Below are 23,851 nucleotides of genomic sequence, written 5' to 3' on the forward strand. Positions count from 1 at the left end.
AGCCTGGTAACCAGCGATTGGTCAAAATTCATTGGAGCTTTAGTATGCTAATCGGTTGCGATGTTATCTCCGCCTTTTGATTTCATGCCAGTGATCGCTAACGCAGCCACTTAATAGCTTCTTCTTAAGCTACTCTCATTCACCCGCAACCTAAGACATTTACTCCACGCATTGTCCAATCATGTGACGTTTACGTATCATTGCCGTTCAGCTATCTAGACCGGTTCTATCGAGTAGAACAAGTGTTTGCTATCTTCCTTTTTTTTGTTGTTGTCTCCTATACTCGATCTGCTGCTAGCTGCTTTTCTTTGAAGCTCCTAAGCTGCTGCCATGTGAACACTGCTGGTATGGTGTGTTAGTCTAATAAAGTATTTATAGCGCGTAAATTTGTCAACATAATGGAACACTAACAACGAAAGGTAAACACATATTTTCCCGTATGCTCGGTTCCAGTTCATTCATAAATAAGCGCAGATACGTTTAGTTCATGTTTCTTAAATCGTTACTACGTAATACTTTTTTCTTTTTCTCCTCGCGCTGTATCCACTGTACATCTTGGCGGCCGTTATTCATATTCACCCCTCTTTTTTAAGTTGATTGATTTTTCCATCCCTTCGTGAAAATGAATCCATTTCATTAAAGCAGCCAATTTGTGATAAAACCGCAATTCATTTAAACGCACTGTTTTGGTGTTACTAGGGGGAGCCCAATGGTAGGACTGGGGTTCAAATCCCATCCGGACCATTCCCCCGTAGAGAGACATTCGATGGACCAGAAGATCGTTAAGCCAAGAAGAAGAAAATAATATTGAAATGTGTAAATCGTTAAATTTCTAATAAGGCGTTAAAAATCTAATAAGGCGATTCTGATGCAGCTTTTCGGGTTATAGGATTGTCACGTAATCAGTGTCTAGTTTGCTGGTGGCTCGGTGACTATCAAAGCAATGAAAGCACTTAATTGATAGCAATTTCTTTTTTCCGTTTATTTATATAGGCTTTGAGTCTTAGAGACTACATTCGCCTCTCTACTGTATGGAAAAGTGATATAATCTAATACAAAACTATTGCAGGTGTGGCTTAAATATTATGGAAAACTATTGCGATTATGGCATATGCTAATGGATTAGTTAAAACTATTGCTTAAATTGCTCTAAAATCGAATGAGGCGGTTCTGTTGAAGTTTGTCGGGTGATGTGATAGTCGTGTAATCGGTGTCTAGTTGGCAGGTGGCTCGGTGTGTCGTGTATCCATGGCGATCGGTGAGGATGTGGCGGACGGTAATGTCAACATCACAGAAGCTGCAGAGTGGAGGATTAGATTTTTCTTGGAGGTAGGAGTGCGTAAGGCGGGTATGACCTATACGAAGGGGGGAAAGGATTCGTTGCATGGGGCTGGATTCGGTATCTTCCCATGAAGAGGTGTTGTGTTTGATAGGATGGAATTTGTTGCTGAGGTCTACGTTGTGCCATGTGGAGTTCCAGTGTTGGGAGATGATGGTGTTGGTGAAGCGGATGGTATCACGGCGTGTAAGGGTGTTGTATGGTTCGTCAGGACAGAGCCGACCATCGTTGGCAAGTTGGTCGGCTTTCTCGTTTCCGTTGATTCCGGAATGACCCGGAATCCAACCGAAAACGACTGTCGGGGATGCAGGTATTGAGTCTAGGAGCTGGATGTGGGGGACTTTGGAGTTGCCGTGTTCCAGAGCGACAGTGCCAGTGTTCTGGCACTGTCGCTTAAGATGACGTTCGGTCGGTCAGTCTGTAGTTCTTCGTCGGCGGCTAGTTAAATTGCTATTACTTCGGCGGAAAAGATGGAGGTGTGATTAAGAAGTTTGATGGCGCAGTTGTCCGTGGTGGAGTTTATCCCACAGCCGGCTCCAGTCCAGATGAACGGAGCAGTCTGTAAAGATATGATGGAAAAATTGATAGCAATCAAAATATAATATAAACAATCAAATTATACAACTTTCCTGAGTTTCATCCCGTACCAAAAGAGTCTTCTTCGTGGCAAAATATTTCTAGGTCACTTCGGCCGTCTAATATTATACCAGGCATGCTGTTTCACTACTGAGGAACGGTCAGGATGGGATCAGAACCCCGGTACTGCCATGTAAAATTCAGCGCCGTTGTCGCCTTACTTCATCTTTATTACTTTTTTATTATACTCTTTCTGAAACAGACAAACGAAAAAACACACTTACCATACTGATGGTCAAGTTGTCACAAGCATTAAACACAACTCAGCGTTGATTCCAGTGTAAATCTTTCTCCTCTGGCTTAGCTCTAAGTGAGACACTTGTGAAACCTCGCCACTTCATATAGATACATACAAAAGAACCCTTGAGCATGCGGAAGAGCATTCAAATCATTTCTACAATGAAAGACATCGGCTAGGTTTAGATTTTTTTCCCAAGGGGTATCAAACAATGATTTGCTCATGATTTTGCTATACGCAGTAAGACATCTTACTCAAGAATCGATAACGTTATTATGTTGTGAAATGGTAGCTTGAGGAAGTAAAAATATGTTTACTTGGGAGGGAGTCTAAGATTGCAGTCTAAAGAGTGATTTTACAATTCATCCAGTGAACGAATATTCATATTTACATTTGTTATCATCCAGCTACTCAACTATCCTTCCAGTAAGCCTACATAAAATAATTAACTTGTTATCATTAGTTTTAAACCGCACCACAACAAGATTACACCTTAAGCTTCAACGTCGTGCCAACGTAAGCAAATAAATAAATAATTAAATTATTAAAACGTAATTTAAATCAACAAACAAACAAACGACGAAGAAAGGTTCTTAGGCTGCTTAAAGTTAAACAAAAACAGTTCTTGTACTTACAACAAAAGAAAAAAAGGTAGATAAAATATTCAAAAACATATATTCTTCATAAATAGTACAACAAAGTCAGGTATAGAATTAATCATCAGGAATATTTGTTATTTAAGATAAGTTACGCCATATAAGTTACTTGTAAGGAGCACAATTTTCTAACAGTATTGTTGGTAATTTTTATATTTTCCAAACACGGTTATTACACGAAATACAATTACATTTACCTTATACTTTGTCAGAGTTTTACCATGAAAGATGTCGAAAAAGCTTGTAAGGGTAAAAAGGCTTTTAAAAAACATCGAAATCAGCTGACAAAATTCATTCATTTATGAAACGCGTCTAGCAATTGGAGCCTTTCGACAAACCTCAACCAAACAAACTCCAGCAGCTCGGTTAATTGAGAAAAAAAAACTAATGAAAGCTGCACCAAGTGGGGATCCATTTCGGTGGGATGCTTCTTCGTGTTTCTCTCTCTCTCTGTGTGTGTGTGTGTTTTTTTTTGGTTTTAATTCAACCGTCTGGGACGATTCCGAGCTTTTTTGAAAGCGCTGCTGTTACATAGCATCGGTCGCGCTTATCTCTCTAGACGAGTGAAAAAATAGTCGGAAAGACGTTAAGGTGGTGAGATGCGTCCGCCGTGGTTTCACTAATCCTGTTCGATGCTATTTCGTTGAGGAAGGTTTTTGGAAACTGGCTGAATATTTAAATAATGTGTTTCGGGGTAAAATCGGATCACCTTAAAAACGTATTCGCAGAAGGTGCGTAACGGGGTGTGGAAAGAAGACCGAAAGAAAATGTAAAAAACAAAAAGTAACAGGAAGAGCGACAAATTTAATTATCCCATATTCTTCCCTTGGTGTTCACTCTTTTTTTTTTTTGGTTTTGTTTTATATCTTGTCACACAACATTCAGATTGAGGACGATTTATTGTTCTCGGCACAAAAAAAAAAAAAGTCAACATTGAATGTAGCTTTTTTTCTGTCGGTTCCCGCATGTTTCATCTCCGCTGGGCGTGTAAGGTGGCATGCGGGAAATAATTCTACAAATGTATGTATTAACTAGTATGTAAATGTCCCTCACCCTAACAGCCCACAATTTTTTTTTTGTGTGCGTGTGTGGCTTTCGATGTTTGAGGAATTCCATTGCCCAAAAACAAAAGTAAAGCATAAACTCATCGTGATCTAAATTGGACGATCTCATCGATGAATTTCACAAGTATGTAAATGAGGCATCCCACCCAACCAGTGTTGAATGAACATGAAAAAGGTTTGTTCAGTTATTGACCACTTGGAATGAAACGTTGTAGCAGATGATTGTGCCTTCGATATTCTATGGGTCACCCATTGTTAATGCCAACCGCCAGATGGCGTACGTTAGATAATGTTGTGAAATACGAATTTAATTTGATGAAGTTACTGCTGATCCCCGATTGACCTGCGGTTCAAGTTTGCTGAATTATTGAGGTAAACAAACTCTAAACTATAAATAGAAAAGATTTACACAATCGTCAAAATAGAGTGTTAATTAATGTTCACTAAATCTTTATAACATACAGTGAAACATCCAAAAAAAAGCCGTACATATTCTACCACGATTTACACGGAAAGTTATACATCTGGACCTGTGATGGCAATTTATAAAACAGTTTAAAACATGTGTGCCCGAACAACCAAAACTTATCAATCAGCAGAATCATATTCTTATCGTGTGTTTGTTATTCTTTACCCACCAAAAAGCTCTTGGCTTTTATGCAAGCCAGTGCGAGAAGGAAGGAAGGAAATGCGAACAAAGTTCATGCGAATTCATTAAGGAAAAATATTGTCATCAGAATGTGACAGTAAAAATCGAAGAACAAAACATTAGGGTGGTGGTCTCAATTTTAGGCTCTTTTAGCAAAAGGTTTCTGGTTGGTTACTGCTTAGCAGAAAGTTGCACAGCGTTGCATAAATCAATTGGTGGTGGGGTGGAAATTAAACGATCGGCTCGTTTTAACGAACAGAAATAGTATGCAAATAAATAGCATTTATCTTTATGCAACGCGTTACCATGCGTGCTCAGGGTGCGCGGCAGAGAAGGCGCCAACAATTTTGACCAATCGATTGCAGTTTTTTTCGCGTTTGATTTATGCAGACACACAAAATAATAATGTGCGCGCAGTGGACAATTAAAACTGCAGAAGCTTCATGGACACATGTGTCTTATCTTTTAATTTCTTGTTTGTGTCTGCACACATTTTTTTCCTCGTTATTGAAATTAATTTTCAACTGCATTTGATTGAACCAGCTGAGATCAGCTGTTAATCTAGCAGTGTTGAGCTTAATTTAAACATTGTTTGTTTGCCAATTGTGATGAAGTTTAATTAATGGCTTCAATCTATGTACACGTCACGTGTCGGACTGCCCGCCATTCCGACACGCGGTTGGAGTTCGGCGAGAACAAGTCATTTGTCAAGTATGGATGGTTTCGTTTCATGCTTAGCGAAAGACGGTCCCAAAATTAAGTTACGATAAACGGCTAGTCCTTGAACCGTGGGGACAATGTGAACGTGGCCTACATAATGATACTGCCATATTCCTGCTGAAAACGCTTGAGGCGGCTATGCTGTCTCTATTCATCAGAAGCCTCAGCCGACACCTACCGAACCGACAGCACCTTTATCTGGTGCTCGCTCTCTTTGACCGGTTTGAAACGAATACGTTAAATCTCCGACGGAAGCATAAATTCTTCCTCATTAATAAAGAGCGCTTTAAAATTCGTGCATCTTCTCTGGTTCTTCCTTTACCCGGTTTGGTTCGCTCGGCTGATGCGACTTTGATGGTGGCCTTGTGAAGCGTTCGATATTTGGATCGAAAATTTCAATTTCCAAAGCATCAAGCATCAGGTTTTTTTTTTGTTTTTGCGCACAAGGGGAAAACATTGTCTTAAACTATCTTCAATGAAAATTTTTGTTCTTTCGTATTTGCCTTTGTGCACTTTTTGAATATGTTAATTAGTACCCTCCGTAAGCTACTGCGTAAGCGAGCTAAGTTTAATATGAACTATTGCGCCAAGTAAAGCACATTGTTCCCATTGTTGCCTTTGAAATCCTTTCTTGCACTTTCCCATTTCCGGGCTAGCTGCTCTTGGTAGGATTTCTAATAGGATCTTCCAATATTTGTTATGCTAATGATTTAGGAGGCACACACACTCCACGTGCAAATGGCTCGATATTCAAAGGCTTTCTGCTGTGTGTACGTTCCTTTCACATCGGCACATGCACAATTAATGTGCGTTCTTTGCACAAATAATACCAGCCCCTGCTGACAGCAGCGGCGTGTGGTTTGACAAATTTCTCTATTTCTCATAATCTAGTGGAAAAGGTGGTGGTGAATCAGGCAAACAATGACATTCATCGATTGTGTTTTTCAATGGGCGTATATGATTGCTAAGTCAAGCCCCGTCAACTTAATTTAAACTCTACTGTTGGCTAGCGCAAACAAGTGGCGAGAGCGAAAGATACTTCTTATGCAGAATGATTGATGTGGTTATTTTATATGACAGCACATATGTGTTCGCGTCTTTGCAAAAATGCTTTCGATTGGTCATTTGTAGCACGGGTGCTCCGATGCTGTGCTTGCGTTGGGTAATGGAAGAAAGCAGAGTACAACGACGGACCTTACCCATTCCAGGAGGCAATATTCGTCAATGGTCGATGTTTGCATGTAAACGGTTGGGAAGAACGATGTACAATCTCGGGAAGACTCTTGGGTGATTTGTAAGCCGCAGCGCAACGACTACGGGCGGTTCACCGTGTCAAGATTTATCTTGCAACACTTCGTACCGTGCCGTGTTGTTGTTGTGGTTAGCTATGAAGTGGTTAGGGAGTTTTGTGTTTTTTACTGATTTCATTGCCATTTCTCTTGGTATTGAATGTTCACTGCTTCTTCTTCTAGTGTGTTGCGACAGGACTTGTGGTGAGAGAGAAAACGAAAAACGGACACCTTTGCATATCGTTTCGTGGTGGCATTTGACTAATTGCTGCATATTATGACGGATTTTAGTGCCCGTCAACATTTGCAAACAACTCAGACATTCCTTGCACAATGATATCTTGTGAAAATGTGCACTTTCTCCGATGTAGCTCAACAAAGGTTTATGTTTACTTTCCGCTCAATTCCATTGTTTAATTTCTTTCAAAGTCAGTAGAGTAGAACAGAGTATGGCTAAAGTATAACAGAATGCCACCTAGAATATCTCAGAGCCATATTAAATAATAAATTTAGACAATTCAAGCTTGGCCCAAGTAGTATAAAATGGTATTTAATTTGCAAGCAAACGAAATTTTTAGCAACACTGCATCACATCCATCCATAAGGGTTCATTACGATTGCTAATTATGCAAATTGAAAAATTTACGATTTGTGATGGCTAATTGCAAAATAATGACACAACATGACAGTGTACAGCGATGACAGCTATCCCATTGCACTAATCGATATATAATTGATTTATGTCTTCTTTGCTTTAAGACACACACATGCGGTACCGAAGCATAACTTCCATGCTGATGGTGCATGGAGGTTTCGTGACTGAACGCTTAAACAGGTTACTTTGCATTCCGCTTTTCAATTTTACGATGAATTTACTGATAAAACGTATCATTATATTTACAACTGCAAGCAATGTTTGTGAAACAAATGTTTATGTTAAGCTTTGGAAACATATTACAAATGCATCTAAACGATTATAATTTCAATTAATAACTTATTTTTTATAATGCAAAATAAATTAAAAATGAAAGTTTTTTTACCAACTGACAATTACTAGTGTATATAGTAGAACCTGTTTCATTTATAGCAATTAGTTATGCAGGAAAACAGCTTCTTCTTCTTTTGAACCTTGATACTAGAAAAAAACCTCTATTTTAACTAAAGAAGCAGCAAAAACTTGTACATTTCTAAAGCAAAAACAATTATTGCGTCTTTCGGTTTTGTTTCTTATCACAGTCTCAAAAGACCTGCCATTGCTAGCGGCTAAGAATGGGGATTCAATATCCAGACCCTGCCGTGTTAAACACCAATGTTGCGTTGATTCTTTTAATGTGGATATTCAATTTGATTCCAATCCGCCAAATGTTCCCGGTCCAGATCAGTAGAGTTGTGCGGTCTTTCCAGTAAGTTTATTTAGGACGATGGGCTGCCGAGGATTAGCACCATCTTAGGCACGATAATGTCCGTTGGTCACGTAATGTCTAGCTGTAAATTTATCCACGTCTCAGAGACCAACTGATAGTGGCAGTATGAGTAATTTCTCCCATACCATTTCTGTCCGGGAAAAGCATGGATGTTGTGTGTGTATGTGCGTCGGTTGCCAGTATGTTTGCTAAATGTTTCAATTCTCCGATCCGATATCAAATCTGAACGACATTGTCTTCATTCACCAGAGGCTGAACATATGTTGCCTTTATGTGAAAGTTAAGCCATCCAAGATCATGTAATCGGGGGGAATAGAAGTAAAACGTGAGGTTACTGTATGTTTGATATCCGTGACATTTTAGGGGAAAACTTAGTTTGGGCGCGTAACAGGTACGATTCTGCTGCACTGAATGAGTCTCCAGAGAGCCATCGATATTCCCCTGGAATAAATTCCCGTGTCGCCGATCAGTGACAGGTACAGGTAACGTTTCAACTTGTGATGAGACGATGAAAAAATTTAATTAAGAGACTTAACCAATATCAATAAATCTTATTTTTTATCGATTGACTTCGGTCCTTGATAGGTTGGGTTTTTATCCTATTCGACCATGAATATTCCCAACAGGGTTAGAGCTTATAATAACGATACCAACCTGTAGAGTGTAATAATAAGCGGATCACCATTGTGCAGTGTGAATTTACGAGTTTTGGAAGCGGTTAACGTTTAGCGAAACACACAACCAGCTCTTGCAGGTTATTGTGACCGTATTATTTTTCTATCAGATCTGCCAGATTACTATAAGTGAAACGTTATTTAAGCATTTAAAATTTCCCGGTTCTTTCCACATCTGAACAGGTCGTGTCGTGTTTAATCTCACATTTCAATAGAGTAAGAGCAAAACGTTTTACAAGCTGTCCCTAAGAGAAGCATGAAGCAGGGATACAAGAAGAGCAGACAGCAAATTATGATAATCCTTTAACCCGCAAACAAGCTTAAGACCTCCTGCAATCTCGCTTGTCGCAATTTCCACGTGCGGATCAAAATCGCAGTTCGGTAGTTCGCTAATCTATTGTTTAATTCTGTGGCGGAAAAATTATATGGCATGTGTTTATGGCGTTTATCGCTTAATTGATGACTGAAGAATTTTATTCCCTCAGCCCACTTTCTTAAAATTGCCCGAGGGTCCACCGAGGGCGTAATGGGGATATAAAAAGCCGTTTACGATGTATAAAAGGATGAGTGTGAAATCAAGAGTTGTAAACTAAACAAATTAAAGCCACACCTGACGAGAGAACGAGATTCGTGGGGCAAAGCACGCTGAGGTGGGAAACGTCTTTTCGACAATTATTTTCGTAGACATTTCGCAGGATTTTCCGCTAGCCGCTAGTTAAACCAGTCAGCAAATGGATGAATATTCATATGTTTTAAAATGTGTGCAATAAAACACACACAAACACACACATACATAGGCCAAAATTTGGCTATCGGCTTTACTGGGATAAAAACGAAGCAGGAAAGGAGAACAACAATAATAAAGCTGATTTTTATTTTTAACGATACAATTCAGGTTTATTGTGGTGACACTATGCAAGAGTACAGGTTTGGTCTTTAAGATGCTATTAAGTAGACTTATGCACTACAATTAGTAAAAGTAAATTGAGCAAGCTTTTTGAGTAAATTCATGTGTAACTGTTGTAACTGAGCAGGTCGACGAACTCGAAGCTGCTGAGCTTTTAAAGTACCCTACTGTACCGGATTACGGTAACGTCGATGATGCTTGGAAGTAAAACTGTTTCGACCTACTAACACACACAGTGTATTGAACGAATACAACAACACACATTAAAGATTGCGAAACTGCATGCTTATAAAGAGTTGAAGAAAGGTGCACAAACTGCTTTCCTCCAGGTTATATAAGATAGAGGTATTCAGCTTAATACTGCGATAATTATGGTATCATAAATCAGAATCTTAGCTTCTTAGAGTGTCTGGTTTGGTATTTTTTCTGTGTCTCATAAGCCTCTCCCAAACCACCAAGAACTTGTGGGGGAAAGAAACAATACGAAAGCGAATAAAAGAAAGCGAAAGAGGTGAAGTTTTAGAATGATATCGATGTGAAGAAAACGTGATTGTCTTCGTTGTTTGCTTTGCTAAAAGGCTCAACAACGATGCTGGATAGTGGGCTTTTTTTTCTTCCCTGTTGTCGATTGTATGCTGTTTTATGTGAAACCCTGGGACTGAGCAAGGCATGTCATCAACATCAGATTGCTTCTGAAGGTATATAAAAAGCAAGCCTTTTTTTTTTGTTTCTTCCACCAAATTAACTGGTAAAGCAGCACCAACACGTTAAAAAAAAGGCCGAGTGAAGATGGTCTGCATCGGGATGATCGCACTCAACAGTGAGAGAGTCTTGATCTTTGACAGGTTTTTGTGCCCTTTTTTACATAAGTTAACGGTGCGTCAGGCTGTCGAATGGAATCCGGACGAATCCTTATCTCTACTGCCGTCGAGCTGTTATTTTATGGCGCTACACTAGGCCTGTCGGCTGACTTGTGAGAATAAATGTTGGTGGTGGTGGACCACGCGGAAACCGACAACAAATAACTAAGTGGTAAACTATCTAAACCGCAACGAAATGGGAAGCCTGCTGGCTAAGATCTTCTTTCGTAGGTAGGCTGGTTGGTTGGGTGGTGGTTGCTGTTTGCCCAAATTTTGGGTGTCCTGCAAAGCGATGTCGTCGGCTGCGCGGTTGTGAAAATGGAAAGAAATATGATCCGATCACGAATTAGCACCCTTGTGCGTCATTTTATGTGCCGCCCAACAAACGACGTGCCAGATTGCCCTTCTCTCTGCCTCTGCCTGGTCTGTGCTGATATCACTGAGCGACGCTCTTGTTGATCGTATTTTATAATCCAATCGAGGACACCTGCTGTGCTTGCTGAAATGCTTATGCGCAGAGTTGAAATATGTTCCATCATGTTTACACTCGAGTTGCGAATAACGACTTATAATTCATTGAAAAACTAAACATTTGCATCTTAACTAAGTGATACGACTGCTTAATCACGTATCGGAACATTTAATAGTTTTCGACAGCAAGGCAGCGTCATAGCCACGACCTTTTTATCATTAGTTATAACGTTCAACGTATCAATAATCGTGGAGCACAGTTACACGCATGGCAAAATAGTTTATAATTCTAGTTATGAAATCGTAGTGGATAATGATGATGTGCCTTTTAAACCCCTTTACAGTAGTCTGGAGTTCTTCGAAGCTGCAAACTCACTACTTTCCCGGAGATCCGAAATCAAGAAATACTACAATCAAGTGGAGCAATAGTTTAAATGATATCTACATCAATACTAAAAGACACTCTTAAGGACACATTGTAGTCGATGAAGGAAGAACTCATAGCAATGAATTGTAAAATTAAATTGCATTAAACCTCCTATAGATGATCGTTGAATCTTGCAGTCTTTAAATGGCAGCTTGTTTGTAAGACAACATCATAATGTAGAGGATAAACACGAAAGCTGTCGTAAAAGTCGTCCAGAATTTACAAAATCGAGTTTTTTTTTTATCTGGCCGCTGATTAGCTCATCTCATAATTCAAAGATTACGAACTTTCACATGTTTTACATCCATTCCGTTTTGTAATCCACTGTGATTACTTAAGTTTAAAGACTTTCAACTTTTCAGAAGGATATATGAAAGGAATAAAAGCAAAAATACCAAAATGGCTTAACATTTCCATTTTCATATCGATAAAATCATATGAACTGTCTTTTTGAATGCCGTAGTTTGACTCCTTTGAATTTAAATTTAACCACAATAACAAATAAACAGGGCCTCTAATCTAAAACTAAAAATTATTCTTCTTTATATGTTTCTGAATAATTGCATCTGAAGTTACTTGTGATTTTATTATTGAATATGCTGCTACGATGAACTGTCTAATTTTTAGCCTAACGTCCTGTTAGATCAAGCGGACCATCTAATGGCTTACGACACTTATTGATCCTAAGTAGTTGGATGGTGATGGTCAGCCGTTGTCGACTTCGAAACCGCCTGGCCATATTAATCATCTAATCGTGACAAATGGGAACATGTTTAATAGTTGTAACACACAAGCACAGTAACAAGTAATCTTTAGCTTTTTATTTTATTTTTTTCCTACCATTATTAAAAACAAAATGTTGCCCTGCATGACTGTAAATGAGAAAATTTATATTAATGGCTACTAGACTTGCCGATACCACGTAGTTGGATAGTCAGCACTCACTACGGGGGAACGGTCCGGATAGGATTTAAACCTCGGTCCTGCAGTGTGAAGACCGTCGCCGCTGTAGTCTCACTAAACCAGACATCTGTTTTCCTAAATCTTTGTGTTGAATTAAAAAAATATTGCCAAGCCTCCAATTGCAAGAGCTTACTTCCCTCTTCTTCTAGGCTTAACTTGTTCTAGTGCTGCTACCAGTTTCTTGTAAATTTCATCCAGCAAAATTTTATACCTAACAAAAGTTGGACGATAAACAGAGGACAAAATTGATATCATTCAAGATGAAAAAAAAAAAACTCACATAATTGAAATTCCAAAAACATGTTGCACGGGAGACGTATTTACCGCAAGTTTGCAAAAGAAGTAAAATTCTAATTGTTTAAAATCAGCATACAGACAACTTCCGTCCAATAATTGTTTTGATTCAACGCGGAAAAAAGGACAATACGAAAACAGTTTGTGATAGCAAATGTAATCCATGGCTAGACATGGTTGAAAGCAAGTGGAATCGGAATTACCGTTCGTTGCAGAGTTTCTCGCAACTCTCGATGGTTATTGTTGCTACGCGGAATAAGGCCTCGCAAGAACTGTGGCATCATCAACAGAGAAACTCATTCGTTGGCGGAAACTGCTGCAAAGGAGCGCCACATCATGGAGGTATCAGTAACACAGAAACTGGCGCCCCAAGGGCGACCATAAACAGATTTATTGTAGTGTTGGAAGTTTTCTTTTGCCTGTGTTTATTCAACTTTCTCTTGCTTCCTGTTTGAATCACCATTGCATTATTAAATGTTCTGTTTCTATTCTCAGGACATGAGTAAGCTTAGATTGCGGCAGATCTGCTGTTTGTGTAGCTTTGCGTCGGTGTCGGTGGACGACGGCGAGGATAAGCATAATTTGTCGAACCATATTTGTAACGAAAGCTCACTAGATGAAACCCGCGATACCGAAATGGAAAAAGGGCGGAAAGCTGCGTTAAATAAGCATAGTTTAGTCGTTTTAAATTGTCAAAAGAGATTTTCCGAGTATGAGAACAATATCCTGAAAATGTAAAAAGTAAAAGCTTGATTATAGTATAACCAGTACAATAACTAGCATCGATGCGAATCAAATACAAAACTATGCGACAACATCGGAACGATGATTTTCAATCATTTGAATGGGGAAACTTTTTCCATGGACATAAGCAATTATAGCTTTATCTGTAGCAAATCTTAGCAATATGTGTCCTATGCTAGATTGTGGCAAATGTTCATCTGACCAGACAAAACCATCAACCATGTCTGCAAAACACGGGAAACCTCTCGCTTGTACAAAAGGTACACTAACAACAGCATTATGAGAGCGACATAAATCATAACAATAAAATCACGGAAGTGTAAGAGCTTGTGCAGGATACGTGTTTTGGCGAGACCGTTAACGACCACAATGGCGTCGCTGTTGCTCTGCTTCAGAGATGTCAATACCACGAGCCTACATTCTTGCTGCCACCCGCAAAAGACATTTATCTGTATTTATTGGAAAACGCTTGTTGCACATTCTTGTGTAGTGTTTACTGTAAGAAAGCTGCGTATGTTTTTTGTCATGATGTTGTTCTGCAGCATCACACAATACACAGGCATGTGTCATTACGATTCGAATATTGTACAATCAATAGAAGCAAGTGCTTCCATGTTGTAGATTTTCGCAAGACTCGGCAAGGCTTTGTGTGTATTGCTAAATAAGTTAGAAAACAACCGAGTGCAATCTCACCGTGACAGTTTTAATTGATTTATTAAGACTGTCGAGAAACATTGCCCTGAAGCGAGTGCCTTTTTTTATTTATTAGCTTTATACATATACATTTGTATGAGTGTTGGCTATTGGTTTCTGCGGTACATTGGTTCAATTGTCTTATAAAGCCATTGCATGTAATGACATGCAATAAATAAAGTCATATATTAAATCTGAAAATGATAAAATGGTTCAGGTTGATGAGCTTCGTATGACCGTTTTCGTAATGTTCAATCGAATGTATCAACGACTCCTACATCTGTGTTTTCCTCTACATCGGTATTATATTTATTTGTAAAAAATAGTGTTTCCACATTTAACTAACAATATTTTCAACGCTTTTTTTCTTCATTCTAGGTGGTGCGCTGGATCCTGGCATCGATTTATTGGACGCGTTAAATCTACACTCAAACCTGTCGCAATACCAAGGGGTGACGATAACACCATCCAGAGTATTCCATTTGTCAGGTAAGAACACCTTATCCGACTTCGGCATCTATGACCTTTTAATTGCGCTATTGATAGTGCGTGATTGTTAATTATTATGCGTAGAACGAAATGTTGGTTAATTCAACATAGATTGTACGATAATGTTACAGACTTAGAACACGGTGATGGAAATAAATGGTCGTTTCATTGACCGTTGATTCGTGTACTTACTTATCGAAGTTAGAATCAACTAAGCGAGTTCCTCCTTAAGCGATTAGCTTGTTAAAGAGCTTCGTCCAGCCCGATTTGGCAAATATTTGATTCCATTATTTTTACATAATTCTTCTACTGGACGTTTGTGGCATAAACGTATCTCATATCTCATGTCAAACCATTCATATCAGCAGAGTTTTGCAACCGAGATTTCTCCATGGTTTATGTATATTATATTGACCGGAATTGGCGTCCATACCTCTATCCAGGAAGAAGTCTAGACAATGACACCACTACGCTTGTGCACTTTGCGATCACGTCTAGACTGCGTCTATATTTTTTGCTGCGTATGCTAGTGATTCTGCGGCACTTTTTCTAGGCGTTGGCGACAAGTCGTTCACGTAAGGTGGTTTGCAAAATATATGTATGTATGTATCGAAATGGGATTGTTGATATAGGCTACAATTACCAACGTTGGGTTGGGCTGAACGTTTACTTGATACACACGATATTAATGGAGCCGAGGAACGAAATATTAACTGTTACGATGAGACCAACTACTTCAACAAAGATTCATCAACGACTCTACATATTTTTGAGGAAAGGCTGGCCGTGCAATAGTTAAATAGGAGTCGATTATTTATTTATAATTAATTATGACGGTCCAGTGCCGTATTGTTAGGAGTCGATTATTTACAACACAAATAAGCGTTGGTCAGGAAGGATTAAGGATGATTCAGGATAAAGATGGCCTGTCATTAAACTTGGCATCGAACAACGTTTTTATATGTTGTATTCGTATCGATGTAGAATGTATTTGTTTTGTAAAGTTGTCTCACTGCAGCATGGAAAACCTCCGAAAAGCGCCAAACATGTTTTTCGAAACATTTTACTTCTCTGCTGGTTCATACTTGATGAAGGTAATCTTTGTTACAAATAGCCAAAAGTCATAACATAGCAAGAAAGCTTTATTTTTACTTTCATAAGTCAAGTTCCTTTGGAAGCATTTATGTTGTACGGAGTAGGATAGCACCATTAATGTTTTAGCTTGTTTTGATTCATTTGCATTGCTCGCAAATGACGAATTTCAGTTTTAAAACCCACTTTTAACAAGTTTTGTACGTATTTTCATAATAACATGTATGAAAAACAAATGTTAAATAAACTCCAAGTGTAACGATAGCAAAAAGAACAATCGTGAACCGTCAACATTACTTCTATTTTTACGACAATTCAATAACTTTAGAGTGTACAGTGTTTTGTGTTTGTGGTGCCGTCTAGGTAACGGTATCGTTGTACAGAATGTTGCTGTGTTAATAAATCATCACAGCGACAGTTACGACCGATTTGGGACCATTACGAGAATTATCAATATAAACACTACAGTGTGTAGTATAATAGTAGAGCTGCAAGGTGTGTTTTGCCGTTCAAGTGGGAAAATAAAATAAAACGTGTGTGTGTTAAAAGCATCGTTATGCTTGGTAGACAAAATTAGTTAAATATTTGAACGTAAAAACCATAAAATAAGCATTGCACTGCTATTATGTTTGTTGTTCGATGTTCGTTTAACTTGTTTTTTATAAGAACTTTATTTTTAAGATTTTTTTTACGATGTCAGACTAAACTTTTTTACGAAGATTTTTTAAGTGTCAGACTTAACAAAGATGCGAATACTGTTAGTTTCTTATTACTTTTGAACATTTAAAATATTTTATATGACCTGCTAGAGTTTTGAATTGTATAGTTTACTGAAATAATTGGTTTCAAAACATTTGAAACAGCCATTCGAGCATAAAACTAAATCCCACACTGTAAATCTTCACTTCACCTCAATCAGAGTTCTCCAAATCGGAGCACCAGTCGCTCATGCTACATTAGGCTCATGCTATCGAGTTAATCTTTCTCTCTTCCATCAACTCGGTCAGTATTCTTGTATGCTCCCGTCAGACTTGACGATGATTTTGATTTAGTGAAAAGAAACGTTCGCTTAAAAAACAATGGGAAATTTATGGCACTTTGTGATGATATTTATCACATGTTTGATAACTTTGCGTGTGGCAACTACCGACAGTTTGCAGCTCAACAACATTCTCTACATAAGTGCGGTTGCATCTCCGAGTCACTTTCTATGGTAAGCTGGTGGTGCGAAATCTGGTGCAAGTTGACAAAGTGTTTCATATGTTTGCAGGAGTCAACAGTTAGCTAAACTGCTAGCCAACCAGGGACACAACGTAACCTTGCTGAGCATCTACAAGGAAGGAACCGAGCATAACCTTCACTTTCTTAAGCTTGATGGAGTGGAGGAAGAACTGTCGAAGGACCAGGAAATGGATCATCTCTCAATGCACTCGATGTCTGCTTTGGAGCTGTTAGCATCTTTTGCTGACCTTGAATATATGGTTTGCAAAAATGCTCTATCATCTAAACAATTGTTAAGCTTGCTTAACTATCCCAAAAACTTTACTTTCCATCTTGTCATTCACGACCATCTTGCCGGTCCGTGTTTGCTACTTCTTTTGGAGCGATTCGATTTCCCCCCATTAGTGATGGCGTCAGCTACAAATGTTCTTTCGAGTGTGGAGCCCATTCTCGGCTCGCCCTTGTATCCAGGATTCGTTCCAAGCTATCTGCACGATACATCACCGACAGCGGGATATCGACAAAGATTGTACAATTTTATGTTAACAGTGTACGAATTGTTATTTAAACGATTTTACAGCAACCCACAAATTGATCGGCTAGTTACAAGTCGGTTTCAAAATGTATCTTCAGTTTCACGCCTCGAAACGAAGGCTCTTATGGTGCTGATGAATTCTATCGATCAACTCGATCCAACAGAACCGCACATTTGGCGTGTAGTAAACGTTGGAGGATTGCATATAACCGCTCCAAAGCCTCTCAGAGGTTTGTTCTACCATCGTACGAATAAAACATACGATAAATGTGTTTATATATCGTTTGGAAGTAATGTAAAGATTAATAGCTTAACTAATCACTTAGCTAAAAGCATAACGGCGACAGCACGATTGCTGCCATATGTAATGTTTTTGTGGAAAGTAGACATACCGACTAATGAGATCATCCCCGAGAACATGATAACCTCCGATTGGTTTCCCCAGAACGATCTGCTGGGCAGCGGAATGGTAGATGTTTTCGTCACACACGGAGGACTTCTCAGTGTGCAAGAGTCAATTTGGTACGGGATACCTATGCTCGGTATTCCCAACTATGGGGATCAATATCAAAACGTTCGACGTATGGAACGCATGGGAATGGCAAGGCGGCTCCTTCTTGAAGATGTAAATCCAGATACATTGCAAAGGAATTTGCTGAACGTTCTGAATGATTCACGGTACGTGTATGCTGCTGAACGTGGAGTTGCGGAACTGCAAGTTCATTTCAATAATGTTTGTTTATCTTTCATAGGTACAAACAGAGTACAGCAGCTATGTCCCAAATCATACGTGAAAAACAAATAACGGCTCAGATGAAAGCCCTTTGGGTTGTAGAGTGGGTGATAAGAAATCACAATAAAACAACGCACATGCACATGCTGGATAATTTAAATGGAATAGGATACATGGCAAAGTATTCTATTGATGTATTTTCTACCCTTATAGTTTTAATATGTTTTGTCATGCTAATTTTATATCGAGCTGCAAAAGCGCTTGCATGTTTCGTGCTTGAAAGATCAAGTAGGGAAAGCAAAAACAAAATGGAATAATCAAATAAAAATATGAATTGCTACAAAACTGTGGTTTTTTATCGGCAACTTATGTTTGAAGCCATATTTAGAACTTAGCAAATGATAACACAAATCATTTTCTCGATAATAATGATACAGTTTAGTCCTCATTCAGCTGGGCCGAGTTTCGAATCTCATCCGTACCGCATGCCCCTGATCGATGAGTCCCATAGGCCATTCGATGACCGGCGACCTGACCTAGTATAGCTGGGTCGTTTAGCCAAGAAGTAGTTGTAACTGTTTCTTACTATTGTTCATCCCAAATATCAAAACTGTACAGGGCGCAAAGCAGAGCAAGAGCCAGAATACCTATCCAAGGGCATATAATATGCGTTCCAAAATGACAGACATAATTCATACCAATCCAACATGCAGGGTGCACTATAAATCATCGCTCGTTTAATTTCCTGCGTCTCTAACTATTTACTGTGACATTGTAATGTATGGCCAGTTTGAACGAGTTGAATGCAGATTTGTTAGGTTCGTCTTATTGTGAATGTTTTCCTTTTTTCGGGAAGGGTAGATTGTCAAGTATTAAGTTCATTTTATATAACTAAAATTATACATACAGCACGCAGGATTACATCTTATTTGTTTGTAAGATTTTGCTGTATTGACGGTTTTAGACGGCCAGACCATTATATAAAATTGATTAGCTGCCGCGACCATCAACACTGTAGCGTATTTGGTAACTATTTTTTATGTATAGTTTATTCAGTCAATTAAAACTATTTTTATCAATCCATTTATCAGCGACTGTTATGTATACTTATTTTTATATTGCATGTCAGTAAGTCGTTTCGCTAAAAAAACCTTTTTTTTTTCATTCACGATAGCAGAGGTAAGGTTTTAAACTAAATGTTAAAGTTTGTTTGATTACGTTAAGAGCATGTATTTGTTCAAAATACGAATTTCACACCAATATTGTAATGTCATGGCTTTACAATGCCGATGGCGATATTTTCTACACAGCACCTAGCAGTGACATTTGAAGGCGAACGTACGAAGCATTGACCTACACGACACTTGGTCCTTGCGTCCTTGAACAAGTAGTAGTGGACTGGGTTCTTCAACATGGTTTTAGAAATTTGAGAAATAATCGTGGCGCACTGCTATAATGTAACCATGATCATTAGACATTGCAACAACTTCACTTCAGATTGTACGAATATCTTAGCAGACACCCATTAAACATTAAAGACTAACTTTGGCGCTTGCCCTGGTAGAAACCAGTGACATCTTGGCTAGCACGATTTTTTTATTCCGTGACGCACTAGCCGGCAAACGAAATTGTCGCAAACGGACTGGACTGGACACTAATTAATAATATCGCGTGAATATTGTCCGTCTATGTTGGACATTATTTGCGGCACCGCTGTGTTGTTTACCGTTTAGTCACCTACGGTAGCGACATATGGTGCATGTTTATTGCTTTTATCATGCATTTAAAACTAAAATAGGACAGCAGCAGCCACATGCGAATGTGTGTGGAGCTGGAACTGTCGCATGTGCGGAAGCAATTCGTTTGCTTGTATACGCTTTTCCGTACTATCTTCGGTGGCATTGCAACGTTCAAATCAATTAGATGTTATCACCTAAATGTTTGTTGACTCGGCTGGTCTATTTTGCTGAAAATGATTGAAACCCAAAAAGAATTTCCAGGCTATCTTTGGAGAACGGCAACCATCATGGACTGTGGTGGACTAACATTAACAGAATTTTAAAATCAGCTTCATATTACCAAACATAAACGATTGGCTTTTCCTAATGTGTATGTTTTCGTCCTTTCTGTTTTCTACAGGTCTCGATCGAAATCTTGTTCTTCCGGCTGCGGTTTTTCACCGGGCAGTCGAGCAGATGAAAAAATCTCCAGAATTTACCTTTTCCGTTGTCCTAAAGCAAGAGCAATCAAATTCTGGGACCATAATATCATTTTCTAACGGAATTAATAGGTAGGTTTCAAAGTTCAAAGTTACACGTTCTTCCTTTCCTTTGATTTTATTCTATTTTCCCGATGTCAACTCATCTACCTGCTATATCCTTGCCGAAAATGCCATCGCTTGTACAAAATGATTGCTGTTTCTTGATTTAGAGTCTTGCAGAATAATATCGTATGTTTCAAAACATGTTACGAAAGCTTTACAATAAATTGGATAAGTATTTAATTCTCTTATGATCCAACATGCAGTTGCATTTACTTTATAGAAAGTTGAGCAATTTTGAGCAATTTTGAATTATCCATAGTTTCACACACATTTTTTAAATTGAACTATTTGCTTCCTAAACATTGCCAATTTGTGTGAGGATAGGTGTATGATTGAACATTCCTTAATTCCCCTCACTTTGTCCCCTCGTCCTTTTGCTGCAAACAGATCCTCCCACATCCTGCTCCTTCCCTTCCTGTGTTGTGTTTTCTTTTTTGCCCAGTTTTTTCTCCATGTACTTTCATCTTCTTTTTCTCTAATCCTAATCGAAACATTGTAATAATTAATATTAATGTTAAGGTATTTAGAATTACAATCAAGTGGAAGACGTGACGAAATACGTTTTCATTACACACACATAACAGCAGCGGGTGCAACGCAGATTCTGACGGAAACGTTTCCGTATCGACTAGCGGACGATATCGAGCACAAGGTGTCGCTTACAGTCAGCGGCACTGAAATGCAACTATTCATCGACTGCCATCCACTGTATAAAAGAGTGACACATTTTTTACCAGATAGAAATTTTAGTGCTTCCAATATGCAATTATTCGTCGGGCAAAGAAACTCAAATAGTCATTATTTATTTAAGGTAAGCTGGTTTCGTTTCGCGCTTCGTGAAACGCCAAACTTTCACAACAAAATTGCAACTAATTGATAACTTTTGCCATTGTTTTCCCTCTTTATGCCTCGCTTCTCGCAAACAGGGAGAAATAAAAGATTTACGTCTCATCACTGGGTCTTATGGTTATTTATCTCAATGCGAGTTGATGGACGCACAATGTCCCACGTGTGGACAGTTCTTAGAGTTAGAAAATGCTTTATTAGAATTAAAACAAACAATGTCGCTGTTAACAAAAAGGGTAAGTGGTTAGCAGCCATTTTGGCGGCTCAATAAGCGAAAATGCCAGCGAATAGTTTAACAAAAACCTTTCCATATGTCCCATGTCTATTGCAGCTAGTGGAAGCAGAGAAGCGCGTCTCATACATTGAGGAATGTGATTGTAAAAAATCATGCTTAATAAATGGTACAACTAAGAACGATGGTGATGCCTGGGATATTGGCTGCAGTCGATGTGAATGCAAACAAGGCATAGTCAAATGTGGTCCAAGACCATGTCCAGAAGTTAAATGTAAACATCCAGTATTAAAAGAGGGCGAATGTTGTCCTGTGTGTTTGAGTAAGTATTCGTTTTTTATTTTGTTTGTAATATTGGCACACAAAAACAAAACACAAGATAGAAAGAATTGACTGTTTCCTTACGTTACCGTAACACTGAACTCCTGTTAAGATCGATAAAGGCAAAAGGAGAGTCGTAGTACTCTGTTCTGAGACCTTCAATGCGTCGATGATAAATATCCATCTAGTGCTTTTCTCTCTCGAAGGAACAGGTTACCATATTGCGGTGGTAACTAATGTGTGAAATAAGTCATTGTTACGGCGTTGTCTAGATATTGTGTTAAATCTGTAATAAATTGTTTATGGAGCCATCATGAAACGGTACTCTTGGTTCGTGCAATGGCTTCATTACCTAGTGTAATCTGTGTACTGGCACTGGCAGATTCAAGTTAATTCATAGATTGGTACAAAACAAGGAAATCTGTTTTCAATGGATGCAAAACCGGTTACAAACACTTGACTTTCATAACAATGTATCAACGATAGCTTCATTCACCATCGTTGTGACAACTATTTTTACATTGACAAACACGACCCATAACACGATACATAAAGATCCATGAATATAAACGTGTAATAATTTGTTTTTGTGCTATTTCAATTGCAGAAAGCTGTTACATTACTAAGAAAGACTTTGAGCATGGTGAAATCCAAATTCTTGGCTGTAGAAACTGTTCGTGCGTAGACGGTAATATGCACTGTGAATTTCTGCAGTGTCCCGAGCTGAAGTGTCCACCAGAGCAACAAATGTCGGTGACGGATGAATGCTGCAAGTTTTGTCAAGGTATTTCATCGTTTCCATTATTACTACCATCTCAAGATCATATATTCTTGGGAGACACTCATCAGCAGTCCCAACAGCAGCAGCACCACCAGCAGCAGCAACATCAACCACAGCAGGGAAATCTTAACCTGCAAGAGCAACAAGAGCAGGATTCGTTTGTTTATGAGGGAAACCTCCATAACGCTACAAGCCCAACAGAGCTTGACGGAGGTGTTAATTCTCTAACAGAAAATGACAATGATGGACGTACGATTGCCGATACCTTCGGTGCCGACAGTAATTCTCAATTTATTAGGGAATTTCTCATCGATCAGAAAACTATTAGCCGACCAACTGATCGTGAAGATACAGTCGACCAGATTCGAGCTGATGAAGAAGAACCTTTGAATGAGGATGATCAGATTCTCTCGATGCTAATCATCACTAATGACCGTTCGCATGCTACGGCGAATTTCCGTAATGAGGAACGAAATGACCGAACACACAGCAAACACAGACACATCGACGTGGCACAAGAAAGCAAAGAAATTGATGTTGATAAAACCGACAGTATACAATTGGGGAAATTCACAAGAGAGTCCGATGCATTTCGATGACTATTAGGGCTGATGCAATTATGCTTTGCGTATGGTGCTCTAGTCCAACGTTTTAGAAACGGAGTACGTTATACATACGACAAAACATACGAAAATAGCGGGAAGGAAACACTACTGCCTTCCACCAGCAGCCCCATACATTTACTCATTTTAATCCAAAATCCATCAATTTCACCCAACGTGAACGTTGAACGAGTTCATAAATGCATTACGCTATACGCTACCTAATCTGTTAACGTGCACGACCGATCATCATCATCATCACCATCAGTCCATTGCGCTCATTCACCAATCAAACAGGACACACAACTGTACTTGGTTTAGTTGTATCTACTGTCGCTTTTCCAACTCGCTCCGCTTCTACTGAGTATATAACAGTTCTATTCTTCACTGATCTATCGCCTGTAATCTATCAACATTCAAATCGTTTGACAAATCGTCCTACATAAACTCATTTACATCAAGACATTCAGCAATTTTAACGGCTTACGGCTCTTGATTGAAATTTACTTGCTCTTTAAATAACAAAGCTCTATGCTAAAAGAAATCAAAATTTACTAATCAACCTTATGTGTTCTTTTCTTTTCATGTCTGATATTAACAATCACTTCGAAACAATAAACCCGGTTCT

At 38.8% G+C, this 23,851-nt stretch overlaps 3 protein-coding genes across 3 annotated transcripts in view; 2 read left to right on the plus strand and 1 right to left on the minus strand.

Annotated features, from left to right (window-relative positions):
- LOC126558181 (uncharacterized) overlaps positions 1-19,446 on the minus strand; it is a 407,024-nt gene extending 387,578 nt beyond the window's left edge. Inside the window, exon 1 of the mRNA XM_050214147.1 lies at positions 19,443-19,446. The gene's annotated coding sequence lies outside the window, so the exon portion shown is untranslated. The remainder of the gene's footprint in view (positions 1-19,442) is intronic.
- The window catches only part of LOC126567323 (protein kinase C-binding protein NELL1-like), a 39,630-nt gene that overhangs the window by 6,675 nt on the left and 9,104 nt on the right, over positions 1-23,851 (plus strand). The window contains exons 2-7 of the mRNA XM_050223552.1: positions 14,427-14,537; positions 20,258-20,408; positions 20,961-21,252; positions 21,368-21,523; positions 21,619-21,841; positions 22,448-22,624. Of these exons, the coding sequence (XP_050079509.1) occupies positions 14,427-14,537; positions 20,258-20,408; positions 20,961-21,252; positions 21,368-21,523; positions 21,619-21,841; positions 22,448-22,624 (1,110 nt within the window). The remainder of the gene's footprint in view (positions 1-14,426; positions 14,538-20,257; positions 20,409-20,960; positions 21,253-21,367; positions 21,524-21,618; positions 21,842-22,447; positions 22,625-23,851) is intronic.
- On the plus strand, positions 16,707-18,435 carry LOC126557721 (UDP-glucosyltransferase 2-like). The gene is made up of 3 exons (XM_050213590.1): positions 16,707-16,842; positions 16,900-18,063; positions 18,138-18,435. Exons 1-3 carry the CDS (start codon positions 16,709-16,711, stop codon positions 18,433-18,435), a joined length of 1,596 nt encoding a protein of 531 aa, XP_050069547.1. The 5' UTR covers positions 16,707-16,708.

This window comes from Anopheles maculipalpis, chromosome 2RL (genome assembly GCF_943734695.1).
Source record: "Anopheles maculipalpis chromosome 2RL, idAnoMacuDA_375_x, whole genome shotgun sequence".
Lineage (NCBI taxonomy): Eukaryota > Metazoa > Arthropoda > Insecta > Diptera > Culicidae > Anopheles > Anopheles maculipalpis.